General features: G+C 33.1%; 2 protein-coding genes across 5 annotated transcripts in view; one reads left to right on the forward strand and one right to left on the reverse strand.

The window, feature by feature from the left end:
• LOC118190409 (macrophage mannose receptor 1-like) overlaps positions 1 to 8,889 on the forward strand; it is a 157,105-nt gene extending 148,216 nt beyond the window's left edge. For 3 of the 4 annotated variants that reach the window (XM_035361106.2, XM_035361108.2, XM_035361107.2), the window contains 3 exons: positions 219 to 383; positions 6,414 to 6,458; positions 7,886 to 8,889. In XM_035361106.2, the coding sequence (XP_035216997.1) occupies positions 219 to 383; positions 6,414 to 6,458; positions 7,886 to 8,112 (437 nt within the window). In that variant the 3' untranslated portion in view covers positions 8,113 to 8,889. Of the gene's footprint in view, positions 1 to 218; positions 384 to 6,409; positions 6,459 to 7,885 lie in introns of all 4 variants that reach the window. The other variant, XM_035361109.2, reaches the window with a different exon arrangement.
• Positions 8,890 to 9,762: 873 nt separating this feature from the next.
• Positions 9,763 to 25,265, reverse strand: part of LOC118190411 (uncharacterized) — a 161,034-nt gene continuing 145,531 nt past the window's right edge. The window contains exons 21-26 of the mRNA XM_085827050.1: positions 23,080 to 23,238; positions 19,613 to 19,685; positions 16,008 to 16,063; positions 11,965 to 12,052; positions 10,497 to 10,563; positions 9,763 to 10,222 (exon numbers count right to left, since the gene is read on the reverse strand). Coding sequence (XP_085683176.1) covers positions 10,175 to 10,222; positions 10,497 to 10,563; positions 11,965 to 12,052; positions 16,008 to 16,063; positions 19,613 to 19,685; positions 23,080 to 23,238 — 491 coding nt within the window. The 3' untranslated portion in view covers positions 9,763 to 10,174. The remainder of the gene's footprint in view (positions 10,223 to 10,496; positions 10,564 to 11,964; positions 12,053 to 16,007; positions 16,064 to 19,612; positions 19,686 to 23,079; positions 23,239 to 25,265) is intronic.

Genomic DNA, 25,265 nt, shown 5'->3' on the forward strand with positions numbered 1-25,265 from the left:
CTTAAGGAACAGTGTTAAAACTGAAATTACGATGTTCATTTACATTTGCAGAAATGATGGTCTCTTTTTGAAGTTCGCTTTAACGAAGTGGCTGTTAGGAGATGGGTTCATTATATTTGAAATTGCGAATGTCTTATTATTTGTAATAAGTAGTTTTACCTCAGTACTGGTGCTATACTCATTTAAAAATCGAATGTATCCTCGTTGCTTTTTTTTAGGTGGATTTGAGTGGTCAGATAAAAGTCCAGTCGACTTTGTGAATTGGGATCTTGATGAACCAGAAAATGGACAAGATGAATGTGTCGAAATGTCTCCAGTTACCATGAAGTGGAGGGTGGTAGATTGCCACGCTCAACGCCATTTCCTATGCGCTTCCAAAAAAGGTAAGATATTATAACTAAATATCTACAAAAAAATGTGACTAAGCGAAATATCTCTCCCAGCATTGACAGATGTAGAAAATGTGGCTTATTTGAGAAAATTATAAAGGCATTAGTATGTTCTTAAGAGGTTAACTCTTTTACAACCAGTCCGCCCCCCCCACGGCAACACATTGAAAGAACCAGAACCACCCGAAATCGGCCAAGATTGTAATCCTGTTTTCTTCCCTCCCCCTACGGTATGCAGTAGCAGGTGCAATTTCCCCAAATGCATTGTATCAGTTTACTGCAGACAGCTTGACCTACGAGATTTCTTATCTTTTGGTTGCTCGTGACATTTTGTTGTTGATTCTTTTGTGGTACACAGTGCTTATCAGCTTTAAACAGCAATAAAAATGCACTTTAAAAATTTAAGGATTATATTTATTTTTAATCAATTTATTCCTTCCTATAAAAATAACGGAAATAAACAAAATCTCAGTCGTGATCATAACAAAGCCAGAAAGGCTAGTTGGTCTGACCTTCAGAATAATTTTATAAAGAACGGGGTCAAAGGCTAATGAAATCATTGTTAGAAAGTACAAAGGATGTCATTCGAAATCTTCACACCTATTTTCTGCGTTAATGGACGGAAAAGAGAGGAAATTGCTGGAAAAGTATTTCGGGCGGTTCGGTATTTTGAGGATACAGGTTAGCGAAGTGTCTGGATTTCAAAAAGTTAAATTAAACTCCAGATATTCTATACTCACTATCTTTCATAAATTTAAGAAGTGATTATTATATTTAAAGAGGTTATATACTCTGTATTTAAAATTTATCTATGTATTTAAAATTTTATTTATTATTTAAAGTTTAATCGAATGTATGTTACGTCTAGCTAAAAATTCAGGATTTAATGAAAATCATTTTAACGATAAATCATTTTCAGAGCAGTTAAATAATTCCCTGAATATTTTGTTGTAATTCCGCAAAATCGATTTCAGACTAGTTAAGATTTCCCTGAATGTTTTATAGTACTGCGGCAATCAAACATTAAGGCTTTCATATATCACGTGAATTACTCATTATGTCTGGTCTTTATTTATTTATTTCAAACGATTCCTTTTATGTTGCAGCTTTTATGCAGATACTAGCGAGCAAGCCTGCCAAATGAAATGAACTGTAGCCAAAGCAAAATTTATAAGTTCTATACCTACACCTGAAAAGAAAATGTATAAAAACATTTCAGTGTGAATGTCCAAACAGCAACCAATTCGTAAATAAATTTTTGTTGCCAAATTAGGAAACAAAAACGTCTGACACATATTTACGTATGACGACATGATTTAAATTTAATGAAATATAAGAACTTTTCTCAATATCAATAAAACATAATATTTTAACACTTTATTCTACTTGTCACCTTTCTTGAATCGCAAGAACCATGTGAATAGTGAAGCCTTGGAACCTGAAGCCCTACCTTTCCTATGAAGCTTTTCTTAGAGGTACAGAGCTAACCTTAAATACAGAGCTAACCTTAGTGTACAGACATTCTTAGAGGTACAGAGCTAACCTTAAATACAGAGCTAACCTTAGTGTACAGACCTTCTTAGAGGTACAGAGCTAACCTTAGTGTTACCATCATATCGCGCTCAATGTCCAACGTATCTACCGTATTGCGTCTACCAATTTTGCCTTTCCCTGATTTGATCCCTTCAGCCAGACGTGAATATGATTATTCGTAGGATTGCCTGGTATGCCACTACTCACAACTGTTATCTCCATACTGTCGAATTTTCTTCGAGTGACATTCCATAGAAGGATTCCTGAAAGGCTTTAATCAGGGCAGATGTTTGCCTCCGATATTCCATAGAAGAAGAGAACCAGCCAGATCTTTATCGATGACTTGTCAATCCTTGTTAACCACTGAAACAATCTCTGCAATCCTTTATAACCACTAAAAGTGGGCATACGAAGTACTAAATTTAGCGAGTCCTTTTCGAAGTATAAAAGAATGTATTACTTCAGTCTTTTCTATAATGCATCATATAATACCCGCTTCCATAAATAATACTATTGTAATTTGTGGCCTGTTTGGTGTTGCATTCCGTTGAACATAGGCAGATACTAGCATATCCGTGCATAAATATTGAATATATATTATAAATATTATAGCAATATTAATAATAATTAATGGAAACTGAGCTGAAAGTACATAAAACAGCATAAATATTAATGGAAACTGAACTATAACTACTGTGGTTTTTGATTTGTGGAATATTAAATCAAGTACCGAATTCAAATACTTGTCCGCAAAATTGCAGAGTTCTAACGTATGAAATAACATTTAAGCAAGAAAATTGTCATGACTGAAATCCCAACCGTTTCGGAAACTGTGCTATCAAATCAACTGCTGTATTTATTTCTTTGGCAAAACTGAGCAAACCTAAAAATGGTTTCCCGTTTGTTTCTTTCTGCAATGCTGAAGATGAAATGCCAGACTTTTCTCACATTCGGGATAAGAATTAGATTTTTTTTGTGATTAGGATTGTTTGAGTAGAAGCTACTCTTGGTCAGAAAATGTGCAGCGTATCTGTGATGTAATTTGTTATGTGCATCTACACTACTTCCGCAGTCACTGTGGAGCTTTTGCTCTCATGGGGATGAATTAATTTATCATAACTAACAAAGCGTAAATACTCGTATATCTTTAGCAATGTTAGGTGATGGTTTTGTATATTCCTCCAGTTTCCTTTCTTTATGTAATTTTGCTGCCATTTAATAAGCGTAAGAGATTAAATCTTGGTCAGAAAATGTGCAGCGTATCTGGGATGTAATTTGTTATGTGCATCTACACTACTTCCTTTGTTACTGTGGAGCATTTGCTCTCATGGGGATGCATTAATTTATCATAACTAACAAAGTGTATGTACTCGTATATCTTTAGCAATGTTAGGTGATGGTTTTGTATATTCCTCCAGTTTCCTTTCTTTATATAATTTTGCTGCCATTTAATAAGCGTGAGAGATTTAGGAAAATTAACAACACTAATTTCAATTGTTTTGTTTGTTACAACAAGCCTTTTAATTATTATAAAAAGCATTTACAATGTAAGGTTTATCCTAAGTTTTTAACAGTTAATTTTGAGTTAAAAAGCTACTTTCCTATCCCTCTTAATTTCAGCTTACAATTTCCTGTCAGAACGTGTTTCCAGAATCGTGGTTAATGTTAAGTTGAAGTTCTACTGACTTCGTTAGAGAGCCAGAGATTCTGACCAGCGCGCGTTCGTCTTTTAGGCTACACTTTTTCTAAGCTATTTCTACGCTAGGCCGTATTTCAGGCCTTTGATAGATTCGCCGTTTAGTTAACGTTAAGGGGCCTACTCCTGTAGAATTGTGATAGCTTCGGCTATATCTTCTTAGTTAAGTTTTATTTCTTAGTATTCCTGAGTTCAAGCCCAAGTAGAGGCTTTTGTGTATGTCCTGAGAGAGGACCGACTATAAACTTTATTTGAGCAATAAAGGGTAATTAACCCTTTGTGAGTTCACTTTTCTATCTTTCTGAACTAAGCGATTATTTGCTCACCACTTCTTAAAGTTTCACACATTTAGCTGTAAATACAAGATTGGAACATCACAATTTGATGGGCAATCTGAGATCTCGTCAGATTAGAAAAGATACCTTTAGACCAGGAACACTAATACCTATTTTAATTTTTCGGTAAAGTGATACCTGGGAAATTTTAAATCATACAATCAGCAGATTTCCCCTAATTGTAGCATATACAAATTTTTTCTTTCATCGTACTTAGTAAACGTACTTAATTTTCATCATCTCTTAATTTTTAGGCCCAAAAAAGACATTAGTCCTGAATGAGATACATGAGTCCGGAAACGGAATTTTCCGTTTAATCGTTATAAACGGCTTATCCCTTTTCAAGTTAGTGCTTCCAAATATTATCGCCCTGTATTAGGTGTCCGCCGATAACATCGCGGCAAAAACATCGTGGACGAAAACGTCGCGGAGAAAACAACGCAAGGCGAAAACGTCGTGCTACAAAACATCTTGGGAGAAAACATCGCAAAGAGAAAACATCGCAGTTCTAAAACAAACATCGTGGCACAAAACATCGTCGTCGAAAATAAAGCGGTTCAAAAACTTCGCAGTTTAAAAACATCGTCGTCGAAAATATCGTGGTAAAAAATAAAGTATCTACAAATCATCGCATGAGGATAACACCGCAGACATGCTTTTTTCAGGTTTTAATAATTGTAAATGGATATTTCCATAATGATTTGTGAGCGCAAGGTGTAAAGAAGGATAAATTTTACTTTCGCATTTTTTATTAACTAATAAATTTTTGCTGAAACCGTAAGAAAGAAACTTAAGCATAGAAAATTAAATTTAATTTATAGATTATACTCGTACTTTTCATGAAATATTATCAGTAAAAACTTTATAAAAATCATTTATTAATGGCCTTTGTTAGTTAACTATGTCGGTTTAAAATTCTGTTAAGTGCTATAAGTTGCATTAATTTTCTATGCTTAAGTTTCCTTTTTATTTTCTCAGCAAAAATTTATTAATTAATAAAAAATATGAAAGTAAAAATTATCCTTCTTTCCATCTTGCGCTCACAAATCATTATGGGAATATCCATTTACACTTATTAAAGCATGCCTGAAAAAAGCATGTCTGCGATGTTATCGTCATGCGATGATTTGTAGATACTTTATTTTTTACCACGATATTTTCGACGACGATGTTTTTAAACTGCGAAGTTTTTGAACCACTTTATTTTCGACGACGGTGTTTTGTACCACGACGTTTTAGTACTGCGATGTTTTCTCTTTGCGATGTTTTGTAGCACGACGTTTTCGCCTTGCGTTGTTTTCTCCGCGACGTTTTCGTCCACGATGTTTTTGCCGCGATGTTTTCGGCTGTAACCCTGTATTATATTTAGCGAAATTTAATAATGAAGAATCTGTATGAATGTATGTATGTTTCTCGCGCTGTGGGAATACGACAGTATTTAGAGCCAGAAAATTTTGAATAAGGTAGTCCTCCATCCGAACATGCTCACCTGGAAATCCGAATTTTGAATTTGTTTTATTATCTGTTTCATATTTTGTAAAACTTTAAAGGTTTTTAATTTTCGGTTTAAACCCTCAGCGACTTCAAAGGGAGAAGCAGCAACACTGTACGGGAAACACATTTTTGTCTCCAGTGCACGAGACTGTATATCGGGAATTGCAAAGATATGCTCTTTTTGAATATTTTGTGATTTTGCTGTTGAATCGAATTTAATGTGGCGTAAGCGCCAAGAAGGTGATATTTATTAAATAAAGCAAACATACGAAACATTAATAATAAAAAGACAAAAATCAGTTTTGTAGAGACATGTTAGGAAGAAAATTGGACATTGATATGATCAACTGAAAAAAGCCTGAGAAAAACCGAAAAACGTAGGAGAACACTTAACGTTGCATTTGGATTTCTAAACGTATTCTTGTATGCTTCTTTTAAAATTACTGTAATTTTGCTGTTGAATTGTATATGAAGTACGTGGGAAGAAAATGGTGCTTAATAGTAAGCTAAAAAGACGAAAAAAAAAAAAAACTGTTAGTATGAATAAGTGTAACAGCAGACTGGTAGACTGCGAGCTAAGCGAGAGCTTAAAATACCTTAACAAACACTTTTGGGCGACTTTTAAAATCTGAAATTTTTCAGACTTTTTAATATTTTTTATTTATTTTGCAAATTTTATTTACTATACAGACTGTCAATAAACCCCTCATTTTTATTGTTATATTCTAAAATTAAAAAGCATTAAATTGCATTTTAGCACATGATTAAAGTAAGAAATTAATCTATTTTTATTTTGTCTAGAACACAAGTATAATGCATAACTTAGATATAAAATTTTCAGAGAATATACTATTAAAAAATACTGTTTTCAGATACATGTAATGCAAATGTTTCTGTTTATATGTTTCGATGATGCATTCATTACATTACACAAATATTAAAGATATTTTTCTTTTTCATTTAAAGTTGACGAAATAGAAGTAATACCGGAAAATGCAAGATTTACAGCAGGTAAGTTAAATGTTTTCCTCCCCCTTCTTCGTAACTGAATTAGGTTATGTCAAATTTATTAAATTTGTAATGACGACATAAATTAAAAAGTTAGCCACCGAAATGATAGCATTTTACAACTTATAGCAATACCAAAAGTACTATATTTATATCACCAATATAAGTATATTCTCAATAAATGTATTGATTTTACATATTAATCTATATAGCGGCAAATTAAATCCGTTCCATGGGCATAAAAATCTTCAAATAATTCAATACTCAATACATATGTTTATCTGTTAGATGTAAGATTTCTTTATTAGTTTTGGGATGTTTTGTTTTCTAAATCATTTTAATTATTTAATTTTAATTAAATAAATGATAGTTATTCAGTATTTGTGTTAGCAGGTTTTATGGGGATCTTTCCAGCAACGGGGTCCCCCCATTGGTGAAACTTTGAAAATTCTCCTCCAGTTTTCATTGTTTAATGCCATCTCACTTTCCCGATATACGGGATAGCATGTAGGTACCGATGGTATTGCTTTTTGTGAATTTTAATGAAAGGCTGTAGAAGTTTATGGGGACATAATTTTACAATCTCGTATTTTTGTCTGAATCTTGAATCAAGCTGTTGCGCTGGTTTGTACGAAATCGCTGCTCAATGGCCTGAGCGTAATGGCAGTCTGAGTCTTTGCTCTTCCAACGACTCAGAAAGATTAGGACAACGGTTGTTCAAAGGCTGTGATCAATATCGTATTAAATTAAATAGATTGCATTGGTTCAATCTTAAAGCGCTGGTTGAATTATGAAATCGCTGGTTAGCAGCTTGAACCTCAATGAGTCTTTGCATCATTCAGCTGCTAAGAAAGTTTAGCAGCTAAGTGGCCAGCCAAGTTAATTAATAGAATTGTGCTATATGTACTGTAATGAATGCTGTAAAATGAATTGCATATTGTCATCCTAAAATCTAGCAGTTTCCGTTTACAGCAAGTATAAAATATCTCTCGGGGAGTTAGGAAGTATAAATCCTTCTGGCGGCGTTCTGTTCTGTTCTTGATCCGTTAGAGTGTTTGAGGTAGTACTGTTAATTACGAAATTTAGCCAGGAAAAAATCTGCCATAAATCATATTTAATAATTCCTGGATCCTTAACGATGATAATTTCTAAATTACAGAGTTCAAATTATAACCAGTCAAAATTCTTTTCTGTGACGTAAGAATTTTAGGCTACTTGGGAATTTTACCGGATAAGTTTATTCTACCACCGACTCAAGAATTTAGAGTACTTAATACGAGCTTGCTTGAAAACTAAACATTAAAGATGTTCAAGGCAAAGGCTGAAATAGTAACTTTATATAATATATATTATAAATTAGAGTACAAAATTCATTGTATGTTGCTTTACAGTTTTCCGAGTTTAATTTTGATTCTGATCTTTCTCCGCAGATTCTGAAAACAAAATATCAAGTGCTGCACTAACGGGCATCTTAGTATGTGCAGCTCTTGCGATCATCGCAATTGTGGCAGCTGTGATTTACTACAAACCTCTCAGGAAGAGGACAAACGAAATCCAAATGCGGGGGCAAAGTGTAAGTTTTGAAAATGCACTTTATAATGCTGATTCTGCAAGTCTGGAATTTCAAAACAAGGAGGAACATTCGCTAGAATTGTGATACATTTTTAGTGACTTTATTTATACAAAGAATTTGTACAGACACATTTACATGCATATTATTCATGGAGATACGAAAATGTAAACTAAGAATGTCATCGTAAGTAATTCCCAGCTGGCAAAGCAGGCAATTAACTTATTTTCTTCATTAGCACATCTGATTTTTCATTGCTGTATGAACATTTAAATGAATTTTTACCAGAAAAATATACTGGTGATAGCAAATTAGGGATTGAAAAACACTTTACGCCTCTTAAATATGAGCAGAAGGTCAATATGTTTGATGTCATAATCGATAAATGTAGTAGAATTTCAAACATCCGATTTAACTCCGACCACAGCCCATCTAGATACGATTATTTGGCTTTTCTGTAATGCAAGGAAAGTAATTTTATTTCCTTTGTCTTATTTTATCTCAATTTACATTGTACTCTTAAGAAACAAAAGTTTATTTTTTACTTCAAACAAGTTACGTCAAACGATTATTTAGGTAATTATACAATGAAGTTAATTATTTGCATAAACATACAATTCCTTTCAAAGAAAGCTTAAAAAAATCAAGAAATGGAATTTATTTACTCGCGTTATTATTATATTACGTATTTTTATTGCATATTTAGAAGAAAATGCATAGAGTTGTTTTTACCTTTTCTATAGTAAAAGTAAAGGAAGAAATTATATTTCATTTGGTTAAAATAAGAGATAAAATTTACTGCTACACAAATAAAATAAATAAAAATTTCTCATGAGTAAAATAAATAAATAAAAAAAAAAAAAACAGAAGATCGTTCACAGTTAATGCAAACGATTTTGATAATTAATTTCTATGCATTAAAAGTGCAGGTTTTGAAGCAGTTTGATTCTTTCTAATGGCCTTGATACCTGGCTATAGATCTAGCTCGAATGAAAGTAAAAATTTTCTTAGTATCATAATGTCAATTTTATCCTATTTTTCTTGGGTCGTTTTTCAAAGTCTGTTTAATGTCCTTAGATGCCGATTTTGTGTATTTACTCAAGTAGCAAAATGGTTTATGGGTTCCTTGAATAGACAAATATTTTTATGGATTCTCCGAATTTATAAGATATGAAATGCACTGTTATTAGCTAACCTACATGTCACGTGCTTTTATAAAAATAGATTTAGTAGATTTTAAAAAATACGTATTGCACAATATGTACTTTTTATATTATTTAAATTAATAGTAAGGTCAAAAAGCATAAATAATTATTAAAAAAACTTGTGTATTTCATAAAGATAAAAAAGAAATTATCCGGATAATTAGGAGTTCTGTTGCACATTAATATTAAAATAATTTTAACTATTAGTTTACAGTAAAAATATATAATTAATCTTAAACATTTTATATCGGATTATTGAAATTCTACTCTATTAAAATGGAAATTTAGAGTACATAAGATGACATAAATGTGTTTATTTTTTATGCCTCGTTTAAGAAATGCAAATCTGCAAAAAGATATTGAAATTAATAGCCTTTCCACTTAATAAATCACATTTGTAATCATTTGAATAACAGAGTTTTGTAATGTTTTTTGAAGATATTTTGCAGTGTTTTATAAGAATTTATAAATTTTACATTGTTTTATAGAAATTTATATGCTATGTAACTGTAAACGAATAAATAAAAATGAATTAAAAGAGTTATTATGTTTTATTGAAAATTCTGAAATACAGATTTTAAAGAAAAAATTTACAATGTTTGATGATAAACAAGAAAATGACTTACACACATATATGAAACAGGTGACATAAGAAGTAAAATATATTAGTATCATAAATATAACATACTGAAATAAGAATTACATTAAAATACTATAAAACCTTTGATTCAACAATTTTTGATGTCTTGATTGAGCAGAATCGTATCTATGCATTACGTTTGAAGAAATTTTTTGTTGCAGATGCAATAGATAAGTGCGCTTCTAAGTGTTATGAAACAGTTTCGATGATCTTATATAGTCCATAAAGGAAAAAAAAAGGTTTATGGTACAGTATTATACATGATGCCACGTCTCAGACAGGCAGTCTAATGTACTCTTATCTTTCATTGATATCCTCTGTTCGTTGCACCTCTGATTGGCCTCCTTTCGGTCTATATAATAAAAATTTATAAAAAAGAAGCATTAGAATAAATTATTATCCCTATTATCATAAAAAAATTCTTACAAATGCACAGAATATGAGAATTATATGAAACAAGGAAATAAAATATTCTAAATTTAAATGCCACACACTGAAAGGTAAACAAAAACATCAATTTTAAGTGTCGTATAGGTATTGAATTTTTAGGAAAATAAAAATTCTCCTATTATTGCCAGTACACATTACAAGAGGAAAAAAATTTAAAATCACGAAGATAAACTTACCATTTCTGCATTATCTTGTCTTGTTGGCACAGGGCTAAAATCTTCAGAATCGGAACTCTTTCTTACCCTAAGAGTAAAGAAATATAATAAGTATTTAATTAATAATATAATTATAATATAATAATATTTAATATATTTAATTATAATATAACAAGTAGTAATTAATGGAGAATATTTATACACGGTTTCCGAAAATGAATGACATAATTTTAGAGATTAGCGACAGGTAAAATGCTAAATATATGCAAATAAACCTATCGAAGTATAAAGAGAAACTAAGGTTTACACTGTCTCTTGTCCGAGGAGAAAAGATTTTGCGTTACTTAGCATGCAAAGACAAGTTCATATCCACTAATCGTTCTACTTTCAAAAGCAGTTTTCGTAAGAATCCACTTTAATGAGCATCGATACAGCATCATTTTTTATCAGAAACAGAAACAACTGAACAGAAAATTATCATGAATCAATCACCTTATATGCTAGATTTCTCACCTTCTGTTGCCGCTGTTTTCTCGCTTCAAGATAGCTCTAGAGAATGGACATTTTGATATTATTCAAACTATCCTAAATGTTGCGAAGGTCAATCTATCAGAGGTATAAAAAGAGACATTTTATCTACGTTTAATGCTTAAAGAAGCGTAAGAAACTTTGGACGTATGTAGTATTCTAATGGTTTATTTGGTTTGGTATATTTGATTACAGCAAAGCACACGAGGGTTATTTGCCTAAGGGAGAAAGATCCTTGTGGAGGACCTGCTAAGGAAAACTGGCTCGTACATATGTAATACATGGGAAAACCACAAACACGCTCATAGCCTGCCAGTTCGCCAAAATTTGAACCTAGGACCGAACTACCAATATTCAGCGGCTTTTACTACTCGGCCACTGGTAAGCCGTATTCCAATGGATGTTACTTTGTAGATGGAGCAGTGTGCTTTGTAGACATATGGTATTATACCTGTTATTGCAGTGTAGCTTGGGACAGCGGTGCGTTTATTTCTCTTTGCAGTTGATTCCAAGCTGCGAGACCAAGTTGCTGACTGGTAGTACAGAGAGTCACGCTGTTATGTTTGTAATGCTACTCTTCAAAAATGCCCAATAGTGGCTTTACCGTGTATCACATGGAACAATTGATCACCTCCCTTTATTTCTTTTGCTTTATGCTACGTTAACGTTGAGTTTAATAAACGTTCTATTTGTTTTATAGAAACTCTTTCCGAGAATTATTTCATTTTAGTTCACAACCGAACGCTAGGAGACTCGTTAATAACGTTTTTGCATTTGAAACAGACGTGTCCTAGAAGGAGGTTTTGTTTTTGTAATATTAGGGCTATTGTTTAACATAATTACTACTTCGTTAGTTGGAAATATAATTAAAAATAAATGATGTTACGCCACGCTATAATAAAATCGCTTGGAACAAATTGGATAAATTAGTAACAAAGTTTTGTATACACGTAAGTATTACCTTCTGACGTATAAAAAGAATGCAATGAGACAGATGGCCAAGATAACTCCCAATACAGCACCGACCACTGTAGTAGCCGTTTTAGCATCTGAAATTAAAAGCATCAATATTTTAGCATCATACAGTCAGTTAAACGCATAATACTCGTAATCAAATATATATCATATAGTATTTTTGTATAAATTTACTGTATATATCTTACAGTTTTACTGTAAGTTCTTAAAACAATATTTGTGTAAAAAAGATTAACTAGAATAAATTATACTGCTGTGTATACAGTATCATTTTGAAAATAAAGAGAAGATTTGAGTCTATATGATTAACAGATCTTGTTTATAATTTTGTTTGATTAAATTACTTCATTTGTATGGTCAAATTGCTTAAATAGAGAAATAGTCTGATTTGTCGGCACGTTTAATTGAATTCCTCGGTTAGATATGTCTTGTAGAAAGTTATTTTTGTCTCAGTTTTTTAAATGCTATTAGGCTTAAAAAATGCATGACTTCCGACTCTCAGATTACCAAAACCTGTCGCAATTCTCACTAACGAAGTTTAAAATAATATTTCTCAGAAGCATACATAGTTAAGAAAATAATAACTTGAAATGTTATTATTTTCTTAACTATGTATGCTTCTTCTGTTCAAGGCATATGCTTACGCACCGCGGGCACCCACGGTCAACAAAGCAGATTTCGGGGCAGTGCTGGCCTTGACCCACTGGGGCTGTTGCGCTACTGAGTTTAGTATGTTGTTAGCTAAAAGTATTTTTATGAGATGAATTAAAATTTCGATGGCGATATTTGAAAGCTATAATTCTCTATATAAAAAAAGCATATTTTTAGAGTTTTCGATAGATAGTCTGGCGGCGCTGGAGATAAAATTCTTTTTTAATTCCGTACAGTTTTGTCATTGCTCGCTTTGAAATTGTTCTGTTTGTTAATAAAAAATTCGTTAAAGTTTTACAAAATATGAAAGAGACAATAAAATAAATTTCAAATTCGTGCTTCCAGGTGCCCGTACTCGGGTGGAGGTATACGTTATTCAAAATTTGTTATCTCTAGGTACCACTGTTTTTTTCACAATGCGAGAAACCTACGTGAATTCATGGACATTTTTCATTATTTAATTTCTTTAAATATAATACAGGGCGATAATATTTGATGGCAACAATTTGAAAAGTGATTCGCCGTTTATAACGTTTAACGCAAAATGCCAAAACGAAACTAATAGTCCTTCTGGGCAAATTGCTTCTTTGAACCTTTAAAAACAAATGGGACGAAGGATATACCCATAGTATATCCGCATATAACGCATACGCATAGCATATCCGAAAAATATGCGCATTGTATAGTTGGGAAGTCAAAGCTCCGTGCGCATGCGCGACCGTGTTTGAGCAGCAAGGTCGTCTGGTAGACAGTGTCAGTGTGTTTGCGTCATGTTTGCTATATTTTTTTGTATTTCACCAAGCTAGTAGTGTCGCGATTTATAAAAAATTTGACGAGTGTGGCAGATTGTGCACTAATAGAATTTACTGTTAAGCAGCGTAAAAGAATACAGTATCCAGAAGCAGATGATATATATGTACGTTTGATGTAATTGTTAATGGACACTCAAAATTTATTCTAGCATCCGTACATGTTTATCCACCTGTTAATTCAGGAGACTGATGTTCTTGTTTAGCGCAGTGAGGAAACATTACATTCTGAGACTACTTTATTAATTAATGAAGAGTTTAAAGTAGATACAGATGTCCCCATTATTACCACTGTATAGTGCGGAAATGAGTTAGGCAAGTTTCGTTGAACAACTCCGATGCACGACCAGTTGCAACTTTTTCAGGGTGTTTTTTATCCACGAACTCTACAACTTTCTCCCACATTCCTAAGATCTCCTTTATATCTCTTATAGGGATAACCTCCTCCATCTCTGGCTCCTCTTCAAAACTAATTTTTCGTTGAAACACCGTATGCTGCTGCGAATGTAGATCGTGTAACTACTCGGTTGTCAGCTCCTGAGACTGTTCCTCGACGAGCTCATTCACATCTCTCTCATCCACCTCCAGATCCATGGATTTTCCCAGAGAAATAATCTCCTCTACCACTGACACTTCGGGTTCCAATCCTTCGAAGGCCCTTTCAGCTACAGCTTCTTCCATGCAGAAGTTAAGGTCCTCGTTGTAACAACCAACCAGGCCTGATCAATAATTCTTAGTCATATCACCATGTTGAAGTGGTCCTTAGAACTCTCGAAGGCTAAGGTTTGGGTTCTCCGTCACCTCAAATCAGCGCCGAAAAATGTGCTTGGTGTACAACTTCATAAAATTAGAAATCACCTGCTGATCCATGGGGTGCAGGATAGGAGTGGTGTTGGGTGGTAGGTAGAGAACCTTTATAAACTTGAATTCTTCGAGATTTGGTGGGTGAGCAGGAATATTGTCGAGGCCGAGAAGGGCTTGCATGGGTAGGTAATTTCCTGTAGATATTTTTTGACAGAAGGGCCAAACATCAGGTTTATCCAATCCACAAAGAATTTCCTGGTGACCCACGCCTTCGGATTTGCCCTCCACATAACTAGCAGTTTTTCGTTTAAAATCTTATATGACTTAAAGGCTCTGGAATTTTTCGAATGGTATAGAGGCTTGATTTTGCAGTCGTCACTCGCTTTGGCGTAAAGTGCTACAGTTAATCTATCCTTCATGGGTTTGTGACCTGGCATAGTCTTCTCCTCTGCCGTTATGTAAGTCCTATTCGGCATCCTTTTCCAGAAAAGCCCTGTTTCGTCACAGTTGAAGACTTGCTGGGGGATGTATCCTTTGTCTTCTATCAGTTCGGGAAACATTTTGATGTAAACCTCAGCTGCCTTTACATCCAAACTTGCTGCCTAACCATGCCTGATGACGGAGTGAATGCCCGTCCTCTTCCTAAAGTTGTCAAACCAGCCCCGACTGGCTTTAAACGAGTCTTCCGATTCCTCGTTTGTGGAAGTGTCTGGAATCTGCTTCAGCAAATCACTGTAAATCGCTCGTGCCTTCTCACATATGATGCTTTGTGTTAAGGTTCCTCCTTGAAGCTGTTTCTCTGTCACCCACACCATCAGTAGTTTCTCCTTCTTTTCATTGAGAGAGGTCCGGAGCTTAGAAATTATTGTAACACCTTTAGCTGGCGTTATACCCTTTATCAACTCCTTCTGTTTAAGCACAGTACATATCATTGATTTGCTACGCCCATACATCCTCGCCAAGTCAATTACTCGCACACCTTGCTCATGTTTTAATTCATTGCACGCTTTAATTCAATAAACATAATCTTCTTCTTAGGACCCATGGTTATAAAAATAAATGTGATAATGTTTTGTAAATGTACAAAAAGCAAAAAACGCGAACCTAACTTACCAAAAATGCTTCGAAAACGAGGGAAACAAGCACACAGACTGAGGTCTAGTCTGAGGTGGGAGAAACTTTTAGGCGGCGGTCGTGTGCAGCGGTGTAGTGTGCGATTCCTCGTATCTCAAATCTTACTCTCATCTCAAAACAAAATATCGCTCGCTCGGCGGCTCGTATCTCAAAACATTATTTATAGTATTATTAGGTCACTCGTATATCAAGGTACCACTGTATCTGCTTCTAAAATTTTTTGTTCCGTTTATGTGCTCTATAACATCCTCACACTTCCGTTAGTAATTTTATGCATTAAACAGCAGCGGCTCTTTAAACTGAAAGAGAGAGCCTACAGTCAATAATTTTTTAACTAAAAAACTGGTTGCTACAGAAATTGTAAAATACATTTTAAATAATGTCAAATTAAAAGGTTCTTTTAGTATTAACATACATAAAATTTAACAATTTTAATTATATAGCAATTTTTCCCAATATATGTTTGTCAAAATCAGTTTGAAGTGCTTAAAAGTTTACAAATATCAATACTGTGGGAAAGTATGAAACACGAATTTCACGCAGTTATATTTAATTTCATTACTTTCCTTCTTAAGAAAATTTTCCTTCTTAAGATTACGTTCCAAGAACAAAAAATTCGACTCAAACTTACTGGCATATGCTACATTATTTCTATCACATAAAGTTCCTTCGTATCCAGTTTTGCACCTAAAAATGAGAGTTACAGTTAAAAGAACTTTCATATGGACTTTTAGTTTACAAAACAATTGTCAAAAAATTCACAACTAACCAAAAATAATATACTGTCAAAAATGATATTAATAGAAAATGAAAATAAAAAGAAATAAAAATAATGAAAAACTAGTTACAACTCTTTAAATACGTATACATATTCTTTCATTCACATTTACGTATATTTCTATTTACGTATACATATTAGTCAAAGAATACATAGACGTTCTTTGGCCAGGTCTCTTTAATGGAGGTTTAAATACTAAGGAAGTCCATAGTGACCTCAATTAAACGTAGATCCATTACTTCAGTCTCAAACCCCAATTTGAATTCCAATAAGATGTACATGCCGTTTCTGAATAAAGATGCCCTTACCGTCAGTGTTCAAGAGTGGACTCCCAACCAGCTGAAAAACTTCCTTGAAAAGGGCATGAAAATGCTTCCAGAACGTTGGCAAAATGTATCGACTCTGAAGAGGAGTGCTTTTAAAGGTGTCCTGTAGCATCATTCATTCGCAATAACGATTTCGGTGAAACAAAAATTAGTCCTAGCCGTATTTGAGCTATTTTTTATTTACCTGGCCCTTTAATTCAGTAAAAATTCTGTCACGCATACGTCGTTGAATTTTACGCATAAAAATATGGAATGCTTCATTTCTAAAATTAAAACATAACGGACACTGTACTAGTTGGTACTCTTATTCTACAGTGACTATATAAAAATTATATTTTTCTTGGCGAATTCTAAAAAAGATATTATTCTTTTATTACTACTTTCAATGAGCAAGGTTTTATAAAATTCCGAACCGTACTTTCTGAGACTTTGTAACTGGAGATTACTGCCAATATTTAAGGTGATTGTTTATTTTGTACAACAGTGAGTGTTTATTTTGTACAACATGTACAGCAAAACTTCGGAATATAAGCTAAGCAAAGAAAGTATAGTATATCTATAGTTTTATGTTTTATTATCAGTTAATTTCGCAAAATATATTCCTATTATTCCTTTTCATAAGCTACTTTCGTAACACACAAATTAAGGTCTGATAGATTTCATTTTTAACTAACGATTCGAAACGAAGACAGAACATGCACGAATAATTTAAAAATTTGAGTTCTATACTTGGTGTTGGTGTATTTAATTATGGCAAAGCACACGAGGGCTATCTGCCTAAGGGGAGGGATGCCTTTCGTGGAGGACTTTCTAAGGGAAACTGGCTCGTATACACGTTACACATGGGGAAAACCACGAAAACGCCCATGCAGCCAGCCCGTTCGCGGGATTCGAACCTCGGACCGAACTACCAGTGTTCAGCGACTTTACCGCTCGGCCGCTGGTGGGCCTGAGTTCTATACTATACATTAAAATGCATTGAGTCGCCTACAATTGCAACACAGTATTGATGTGAAACGCTTTACGTTTAAGGCGTTTTTACGCATTTAAAATATAGTCACAATTTCTGAAAGGCAAAAAATTAAAAAAGTTCTAAGCAAAGGCACAGCAACAAGGCACATTAAATTTTAAATAATGTAATCGTTCAGAACAAATCATAGTTCCAATACCGATGCCATTAAACCAAACGTGACGAAATGACAGCTTGCGGGGTCCATCGTTTTAGTTTAAAATGCATTACTATTATTATTGACTATACTATTACTATTACTTCCTATGCGAATATAGTCTTAAATGCCTTTTCTAAAATCAAGACGAAAAAATAGTTAACTTTGGAAACTGAGAAATAAATTAAGAGAAAAGTGCTATAAATTGACGGCTTTAATGAAATTATTCCAAGTTTAGAAGCATATATATGTGTGAATAAACTTTCTGCATTATGAAGTATTCGGTATTATGAAGCTGGTAGTGAAATCATAAGAAGCCGTGGTATTGATGGCTGTTTCAAAGGCGTGTTGAGCTTAATAGAAGCAGCATTGAAAATTGGCTCTGCAGGATAAATTTGCTTCTGCAAAAACATACAGGGTTCTCATTATCTTGTGTGACATCGACAGTCTTCACATTAAAAAAACACAAGAATTTCACAGAAACGTGCAACATTTAAAGCTTCTTATGTCCAGAGTCTTGCATTTGGTTTTGATGCTGTTCTGAACTATTTGTAAAGAGAATTTGAAATGAGATTCTGTCTTGAAGTAATTGGTGTTTGTTATTTCAGAATTAGTTCTTATTTGCTAATAATGAAAATTATTATACAGCCTATAGTAGCAATGCATATATCTCTTTTGCATAGAATAAAATCGAAATAAATACAAATACAAAAACCATGTGTATGGAGGTTAGGTATTTTAAGCTATAGAGGTTTGGCGTCTAGTAAAACACAGATATAAATTATTTCGACGAATTGCTTTATACATCGTTGTGATGATTTAAATTACTTGATATAACTTAATTTCGGTGCTTACGTATTAACGCAACCCCCTTGGCGCAATTTGGCGATTTTTTACACATGAAAAGGTAAAATGTACTCATCGAGTGCAAGTTAGGGGTTTTTGAGACTTCCTTTTCACAGCGATTCCCGAACTATCGATATTTATTGTAAGTTGGTGAACTTTATCAAAATGTGAAAAGGAAACATACTTTAGCAGTTTAAAATACAAACTTTAGTTATTAAATAAGAATTATATGATACGTTATAAAAGTAAAATATATACATTCTTCTTCAAATCTTTTCTTTTTTTTGAGGCTATTCTTCTTCCCAAGTACACAGCGATCTGTTTCCGCTTAGAAAACATAAAAAATTTGCCGAAACCGGCTTTCTGAAACAGCGGCTATCTAGGAAACGCATTTTCTCGTTGTTATCTTTAGAAAAATTGCAGGAATTTTCTGTATTCCCGCAGAAATTTTTATGTATTCATGCTTATGTATTCTGTATTCACGCAGAGATTAAAATGTGTTCGCTTTTCGAAAATGTGGTGACTTGCGCTGAAGTGGTTCCGATAACACGTAAATACTTCAGTTTATTTCTCATATTATCTAAATCTTAACAACATATAAAAAATGTTTTCCATTGCTGGCACATTCCCTCATATCGAGTTTAAACGAAAGTTTCCCGCCACTCCAAATATCGTCTGCTCAAACAGCTAGCGTATAATCATGTTCTGTCAAACTATTTTTGGCATTTGAAGCCAAAAAGACTTGCTTTAGAACACTGTGTTGTTTATAAAAACCGTTGGAACTTGGAATCCACTAAAAAAGAATGCAAACAGAAACGGCGGCGTTATTTCACTGAAGGATAATTATGAGCATGGTTGTCAGAAGTATGGTTACTAGAGTTGGGCAAGATTTGAAAATTTGGTGACTTGTGCTAAAGGGGTTGCGATAACACTTGAGTACTTTAGTTTGTTTCTCCAATTATTTAAATATTAAGAACATATAAAAAATAAAATTTGATTTTGCTAGTCAAGTTATAGAGAAAGTGATGCAAAAAAGCCAGTTATCACGCACTATTTACCAGACAGAGTGAAAAATTGCAATGCTACGAGTATTTAAAAGTTATGAAATGTAGAAACTAACTTGCAATCAAACATTTTATCATCACTGATACTGCAAACTCCATTGTCGCCGCACGGATTTGGGGTGCACAGATCTGTAAGAAAGTATATACTATAATATAGATAAATTTAAAAGCAAAGTATTTTGAAATTTGCAAAAACAAATTTAACAGACTACTATCCTGCGCAATGGGACCAATGTCATATAGGATAATTTAAAACAGGAATACAAGAAGAAAAAATACAAAATAAATTTATATTAAAATTTAACGCATGTAAAGACTAAAAATAAATAAAGTAATCAAATTTTATGTTACAGTATCACCTTTTTTGGAGTTTAATGAATTGAATATTATAAAACCACAGAAAAACGGATGTTTGCACTATTTTTCCATAGAATATTACAGTACAATTTTTACATAGAGTAGTTTGTAAAGAATATAAATGCGGGTTATCGTAATTTCATTTTAATACGCATGGATTTCTCGCGATTTAACTAAAAAATAACAATTCTTTCTTGTTAGTAACATGGTTACAGCCGAAAACATCGCGGCAAAAACATCGCGGACGAAAACGTCGCGGAGAAAACAACACAAGGCAAAAACATCGTGCTACAAAACATTGTGGGAGAAAACATCGCAACGAGAAAACATCGCAGTTCTAAAACATCGTGGTACAAAACATCGTCGTCGAAAATAAAGCGGTTCAAATACTTCGCAGTTTAAAAATATCGTCGTCGAAAATATCGTGGTAAAAAATAAAGTATCTACAAATCATCGCATAACGATAACATCGCAGACATGTTTCTTTCAGGCTTTAATAACTGTAAATGGATATTTCCATATTGATTTGTGATCGCGAGATGGAAAGAAGGATAATTTTTACTTTCATACTTTTTATTAACTAATAAATTTTTGCTGAGAAAATAAGAATGAAACTTAAGCATAAAAAATTAATGCAACTTATAGCACTTAATACAATTTTAAACCGACATAGTTAACTAACAAAGGCCATTAATAAATCATTTTTATAAAGTTTTTACTGGTAATTTTTCATGAAAAGTTTAATCTATAATTTGCATTTAATTTTTTATGCTTAAGTTTCCTTCTTACTTTTTCAGCAAACATTTATTAGTTAATAAAATATGTGAAAATAAAAATTATCCTTCTTTACATACTGCGCTCACAAATCATTATGGGAATATCCATTTACAATAATTAAAACCTGAAAAAAGCATGTCTGCGAAGTTATCGTCATGCGATGATTTGTAGATACTTTATTTTTTACCACGATATTTTCGACGACGATGTTTTTAAACTGCGAAGTTTTTGAACCGCTTTATTTTCGATGACGATGTTTTCTAGCACGATGTTTTAGAACTGCGATGTTTTCTCTTTGCGATGTTTTCTCCCACGATGTTTTGTAGCACGACGTTTTCGCCTTGCGTTGTTTTCTCCGCGACGTTTTTGTCCGCGATGTTTTTGCCGCTATGTTATCGGCGGATACCTAGTAACATACGTACAGAGATTGTTAGCACATTTTTTAGAAGAAATTACCTACTTGTAAAATTTTTTTTAACTGCAGCTATATTCTCCAAAATGTAAATTATCGTCTGCAGCGTGACAATTTTGTTTTAATGCAAAATGGCACTGTTAAAGAAGCAATCGACAGAAGGCTATGTTCGTGCTCTTTCCGAAGAAAATGTTTCGTATTTAGCTATTAAAAATGCTGCGAAAGCCATGATTTTTCTGTATCTAAAGCAACGATAGATAATATTATCAATAAGAAAGGTTTAAAAAAAAGACCAGAGTTTGGCTTCAAGGAGAAAAATTGTTCAAAATACACATCTGAGGACAAACTGGAATGTTTAGAATGTTTTTAGGTAAGCACTTTAATGTTAACTGCAAAATCAAAGGATAACTGAATAATCATTAAAATGCACAGTGTTAACTGTAAACAAAGTGATTAATGCTGATTTGAATCTTAAAAAGGCGAAAAAAAAGTAATGCGCATCGTCTTTCTCCACGACATATCGCCGAAAGCAGAACGCGCTGCAGAATTCTCTATGAGAAACAATTATTCGAACAAAAATGGAAAAAAATGAAGTCACAATATTTGAATCTTGGATATGTTTAAATGACCGCAATAAAAAAGAGATCCATTTATTATTATCAAAGAGTTATTTTTCATGTTATTTTTTTACATGAAATATGAATGAAATTATTATTTTTTTTTCGTATAAAACAACAACAAAAAAAAAAAAATAATGTTCTTTTAAATAAAAGTGTCTTTTCTACTTCTAGTCATTCTTTATATCCTAAGCTCCCCCCAAGTTAAACTTTACCCTATTTGCAAATCTCCCAGAGTAAAATGAAATTAACACTTTCACATTTTCACATATAGAAAATAAAATGATACACATTGATTTTAAATTATTCAATTAGTTAAGCAATGTATAACTGTCTTTTGGAAGCCGGATGCCATAGCCGTGCGTCCGGGTTCGAATTCCGGAGAGGTGTATAGCATTTAGCTAAGGCACTGAATTTTGTAGAGCTGGAAATCTTCTAGATAGGTTGCAGTAGAGGAAGAGGAGTAGGAAACACAGGATTCGTCCTCCTGAATGTTTTCCATCAAATAAATTGCGAATGAGTGATAATATAATGTAGAGGGGGGGGGGTGAGAAAACTTATATTATCATCTATTTGTTGACCAAAGGCTAAGTCAAAGACAGCCCTTGTAAGGATAAAATTCAAAAATGGCCATTATAAAATTCGTAGATGTGATATAGTTGAGGTTCAGGTTAGGATGGTTAGTAACAAAAATAACAGGAACATAACTGTTACAGTTTTAATACTCAGTTCTTCACTTTAATGGAACTGTGGAGAAGCAATGCATAAGTAAATTAAAGGTCTTATGATAAATCGAATGGTAGCAAAGTTTCAGACTGAAAATAACTTAAAGATCTTATGATTCGTCGAATGGCAACATTTATGAGAATTTAAATCTGCAAGGAGGTACAGATGATCAGTTAAGGATTTTATGCCTTGTAGAATGATAACAATTCTCAGGTCGTTTGGACATAGCCTAGCATAACATAACGCAACTGGACGAAACAAAAAAGACTTAATTACAAAAGCTATTCAGAAAAGAAATTTTCTAAGAGGTGCACAAAGTTGTATAAGCTCATAAAGATTTTTTCTAGAAGATACTTAGCAGGTAGATATAATATCATTATGAATTTGTTCCCTTTTAAATAAGTTCATCCATACATGCTGCAAAATACGAGGTTTTCCAGAAGGCAGTTTTATTTTATATTGAGTGAGGTCTTTATTTTAAAATGGAATTTTTTAAATACATATAACCATTTGCGATAACAACTAAGAAATGTTTAACATTCTTTCAATTTATGTTTTAAAATTGTTCGAAAGCTGAGATTTAAAAAATTGTCAGTAGTTTTTAAAAATCAGAAAAGAAAAAAAGTTCTCTTACCAACACAGGGGTCTTTATTCAATTCATATTTGTAAGTCACTTTTTTTTCATCTTTTTTCTTATAACCCGGTTTGCATATGCAGTTGTAGCTTCCAATTGTGTTCTGGCACGTTGTATTAGCAGAACAAGAATGGGTACCTTTTTTGCATTCATCAATATCTGCATAATTTAGAAAATGAAATTAGATTAATAACTCATTGCAAAATTAAGGATATTTGAGGTGGGGTGGGGGAAATAATTGATTAGAAGTTGAAACCAAATTCACGGAGCTGAAAACAAAAATTTTAATAATTTAAAGTGAAAAATATTCTTTCTTATTTCATGCAAAACAGGAATGAAATGAATAACAGTTTACGAAATATTATATACAACTTTTTAATCTCAGTAATTATACATAACGTATATTCTGGCGATAGCACTGGTGTACATAACGTATATTCAGGCATTCATACGTACATAACGTATTTTCATTATACGTAACGTATATTCAGGGGATATTACGTATATTACGCGCATTGGTGTATAGCGCACACCTGTAATTTCAAACTACATTTTTAATTTTAGAGACATTCGCCGTGTAACCTGCACTCTTTTCGTTAGAAGAAAAAACCCGAATATTCGATACATGTGCGATGCTGTTATCGTTTAAGTCTTGCATTCGAAGACTTTTCATAGGCTTTCGAACAACGATGTATTGAACTCACTATAAGAGACATAAGGGGAACAATATATGTACGGGAAAAATGCTTTATGGAAATGCTTTATGGAGTTGTATTCAATACAAATGAGCATAAAAATGTCGTTATAGAGTTTCTAGAAAAGGAGGAAATGATTTGGGATACGAATGTACTTCAGATACGAATGATTAGTGGAATTAGGAATTAGATGTTTTCTCTTTCTGTAGTCATTCGAAGCGATGATTTTGAAGGAAACATCGAAGCTTTAGTAAATCACATTTGATTTAGCTGAAATACATTTGATTTATGGTTAATTTTAGTAGTAAATACAGCTCCTGAGAAACGAAACAAACATAGTGCTGGTTTCAAATACAATGTCATTCCATTTGCAAAGGAAAAGCGAAATCGTGCTGCAACAAGGATGTTTGATATTAACGACTGCTCCATACGTGAGTGTAAGAAAAATGATATCACAATAAATATGCCAAAACATGGATGTGCTTTGTTGAAAGAAATAACGACATGGCCTATCCTAGAGGAAAGTGTTGCCAACTGGGTAATGGAAAATTGCCAGAGTCGCCAATAACATCATTTAGGGACATGTAGAAATCAAATTTTTGTATTCTCATCTTTTTCTTTATTTTAAAGTATATCATTTTTATACCCGGCGTGTAACGCGTCCCGTAAATTTCGAGCTCATTTTTTGAATTAAATTCAGGAATATATACAGGTGTTGATGGAAAGCCAAATCTCTGCAGAATATAGTCTGAAAACTAGTCTGGAGTTTGCCGTCGCCTTCAGAATCGAAGCGGCAAAAACTAATAAAAAACTATGTTTTTTGATTACCACATTATGTAATACACAAAGATATTTTTTAAAAAAATTGTAAAATTATTTTATCAAATAAACTTAGTAAAACAGAATAAACAGCTATTATCTGAGACTAGAATGCCCACAAAGCCTTACCGAAAGCTAAAAACCGATCAATTTCCACTCTGATCTTTATTTCTCCAATGGTAATTTGGTTTAAAGAAATCCTATGCAGCAATTTTTGACTCATTAAGGATGAATTAAGCTTACGTAATATCATAGTATTATATTTTGCTTTTGCAATATTTTTTTAATGCTTAATCTGTAAGGATCCTAAGTTTTACTAACGTTTATTTTTATTTTAAAACTGTACTATCACTTCTTAATTTCTAATTCCGGCCAGAATTAAATGCTTTAACTTGTTTATGCAAATTGTCTTGCTAACGCCCAAGTTGTGGCTTTTTGCCAAGAGTGAGAGAGAGAGAGAGAAGGAGATTTAGGGAAGCGAGCCGCTTGCCATTGCAGGCTTACGAGTTTTTCACTCGGTTGCTGTTTGCCTTTAAGGCCAGAGGTTTAGCCCTCTTGATATTTGAAAACGTTTTGTAGTTTCAGCAGCTCGGCGTACTACATACGCACCCTTTTAAATAAAGGCCAGTCTTAGTGCTAGGCATTTGTATATTAATTCAAACTTAACTTTTT

Source organism: Stegodyphus dumicola, chromosome 11 (genome assembly GCF_044657685.1).
Source record: "Stegodyphus dumicola isolate Sdum_Otavi_A_Nest chromosome 11, ASM4465768v1".
In the NCBI taxonomy this organism is placed as follows: Eukaryota; Metazoa; Arthropoda; class Arachnida; order Araneae; family Eresidae; genus Stegodyphus; species Stegodyphus dumicola.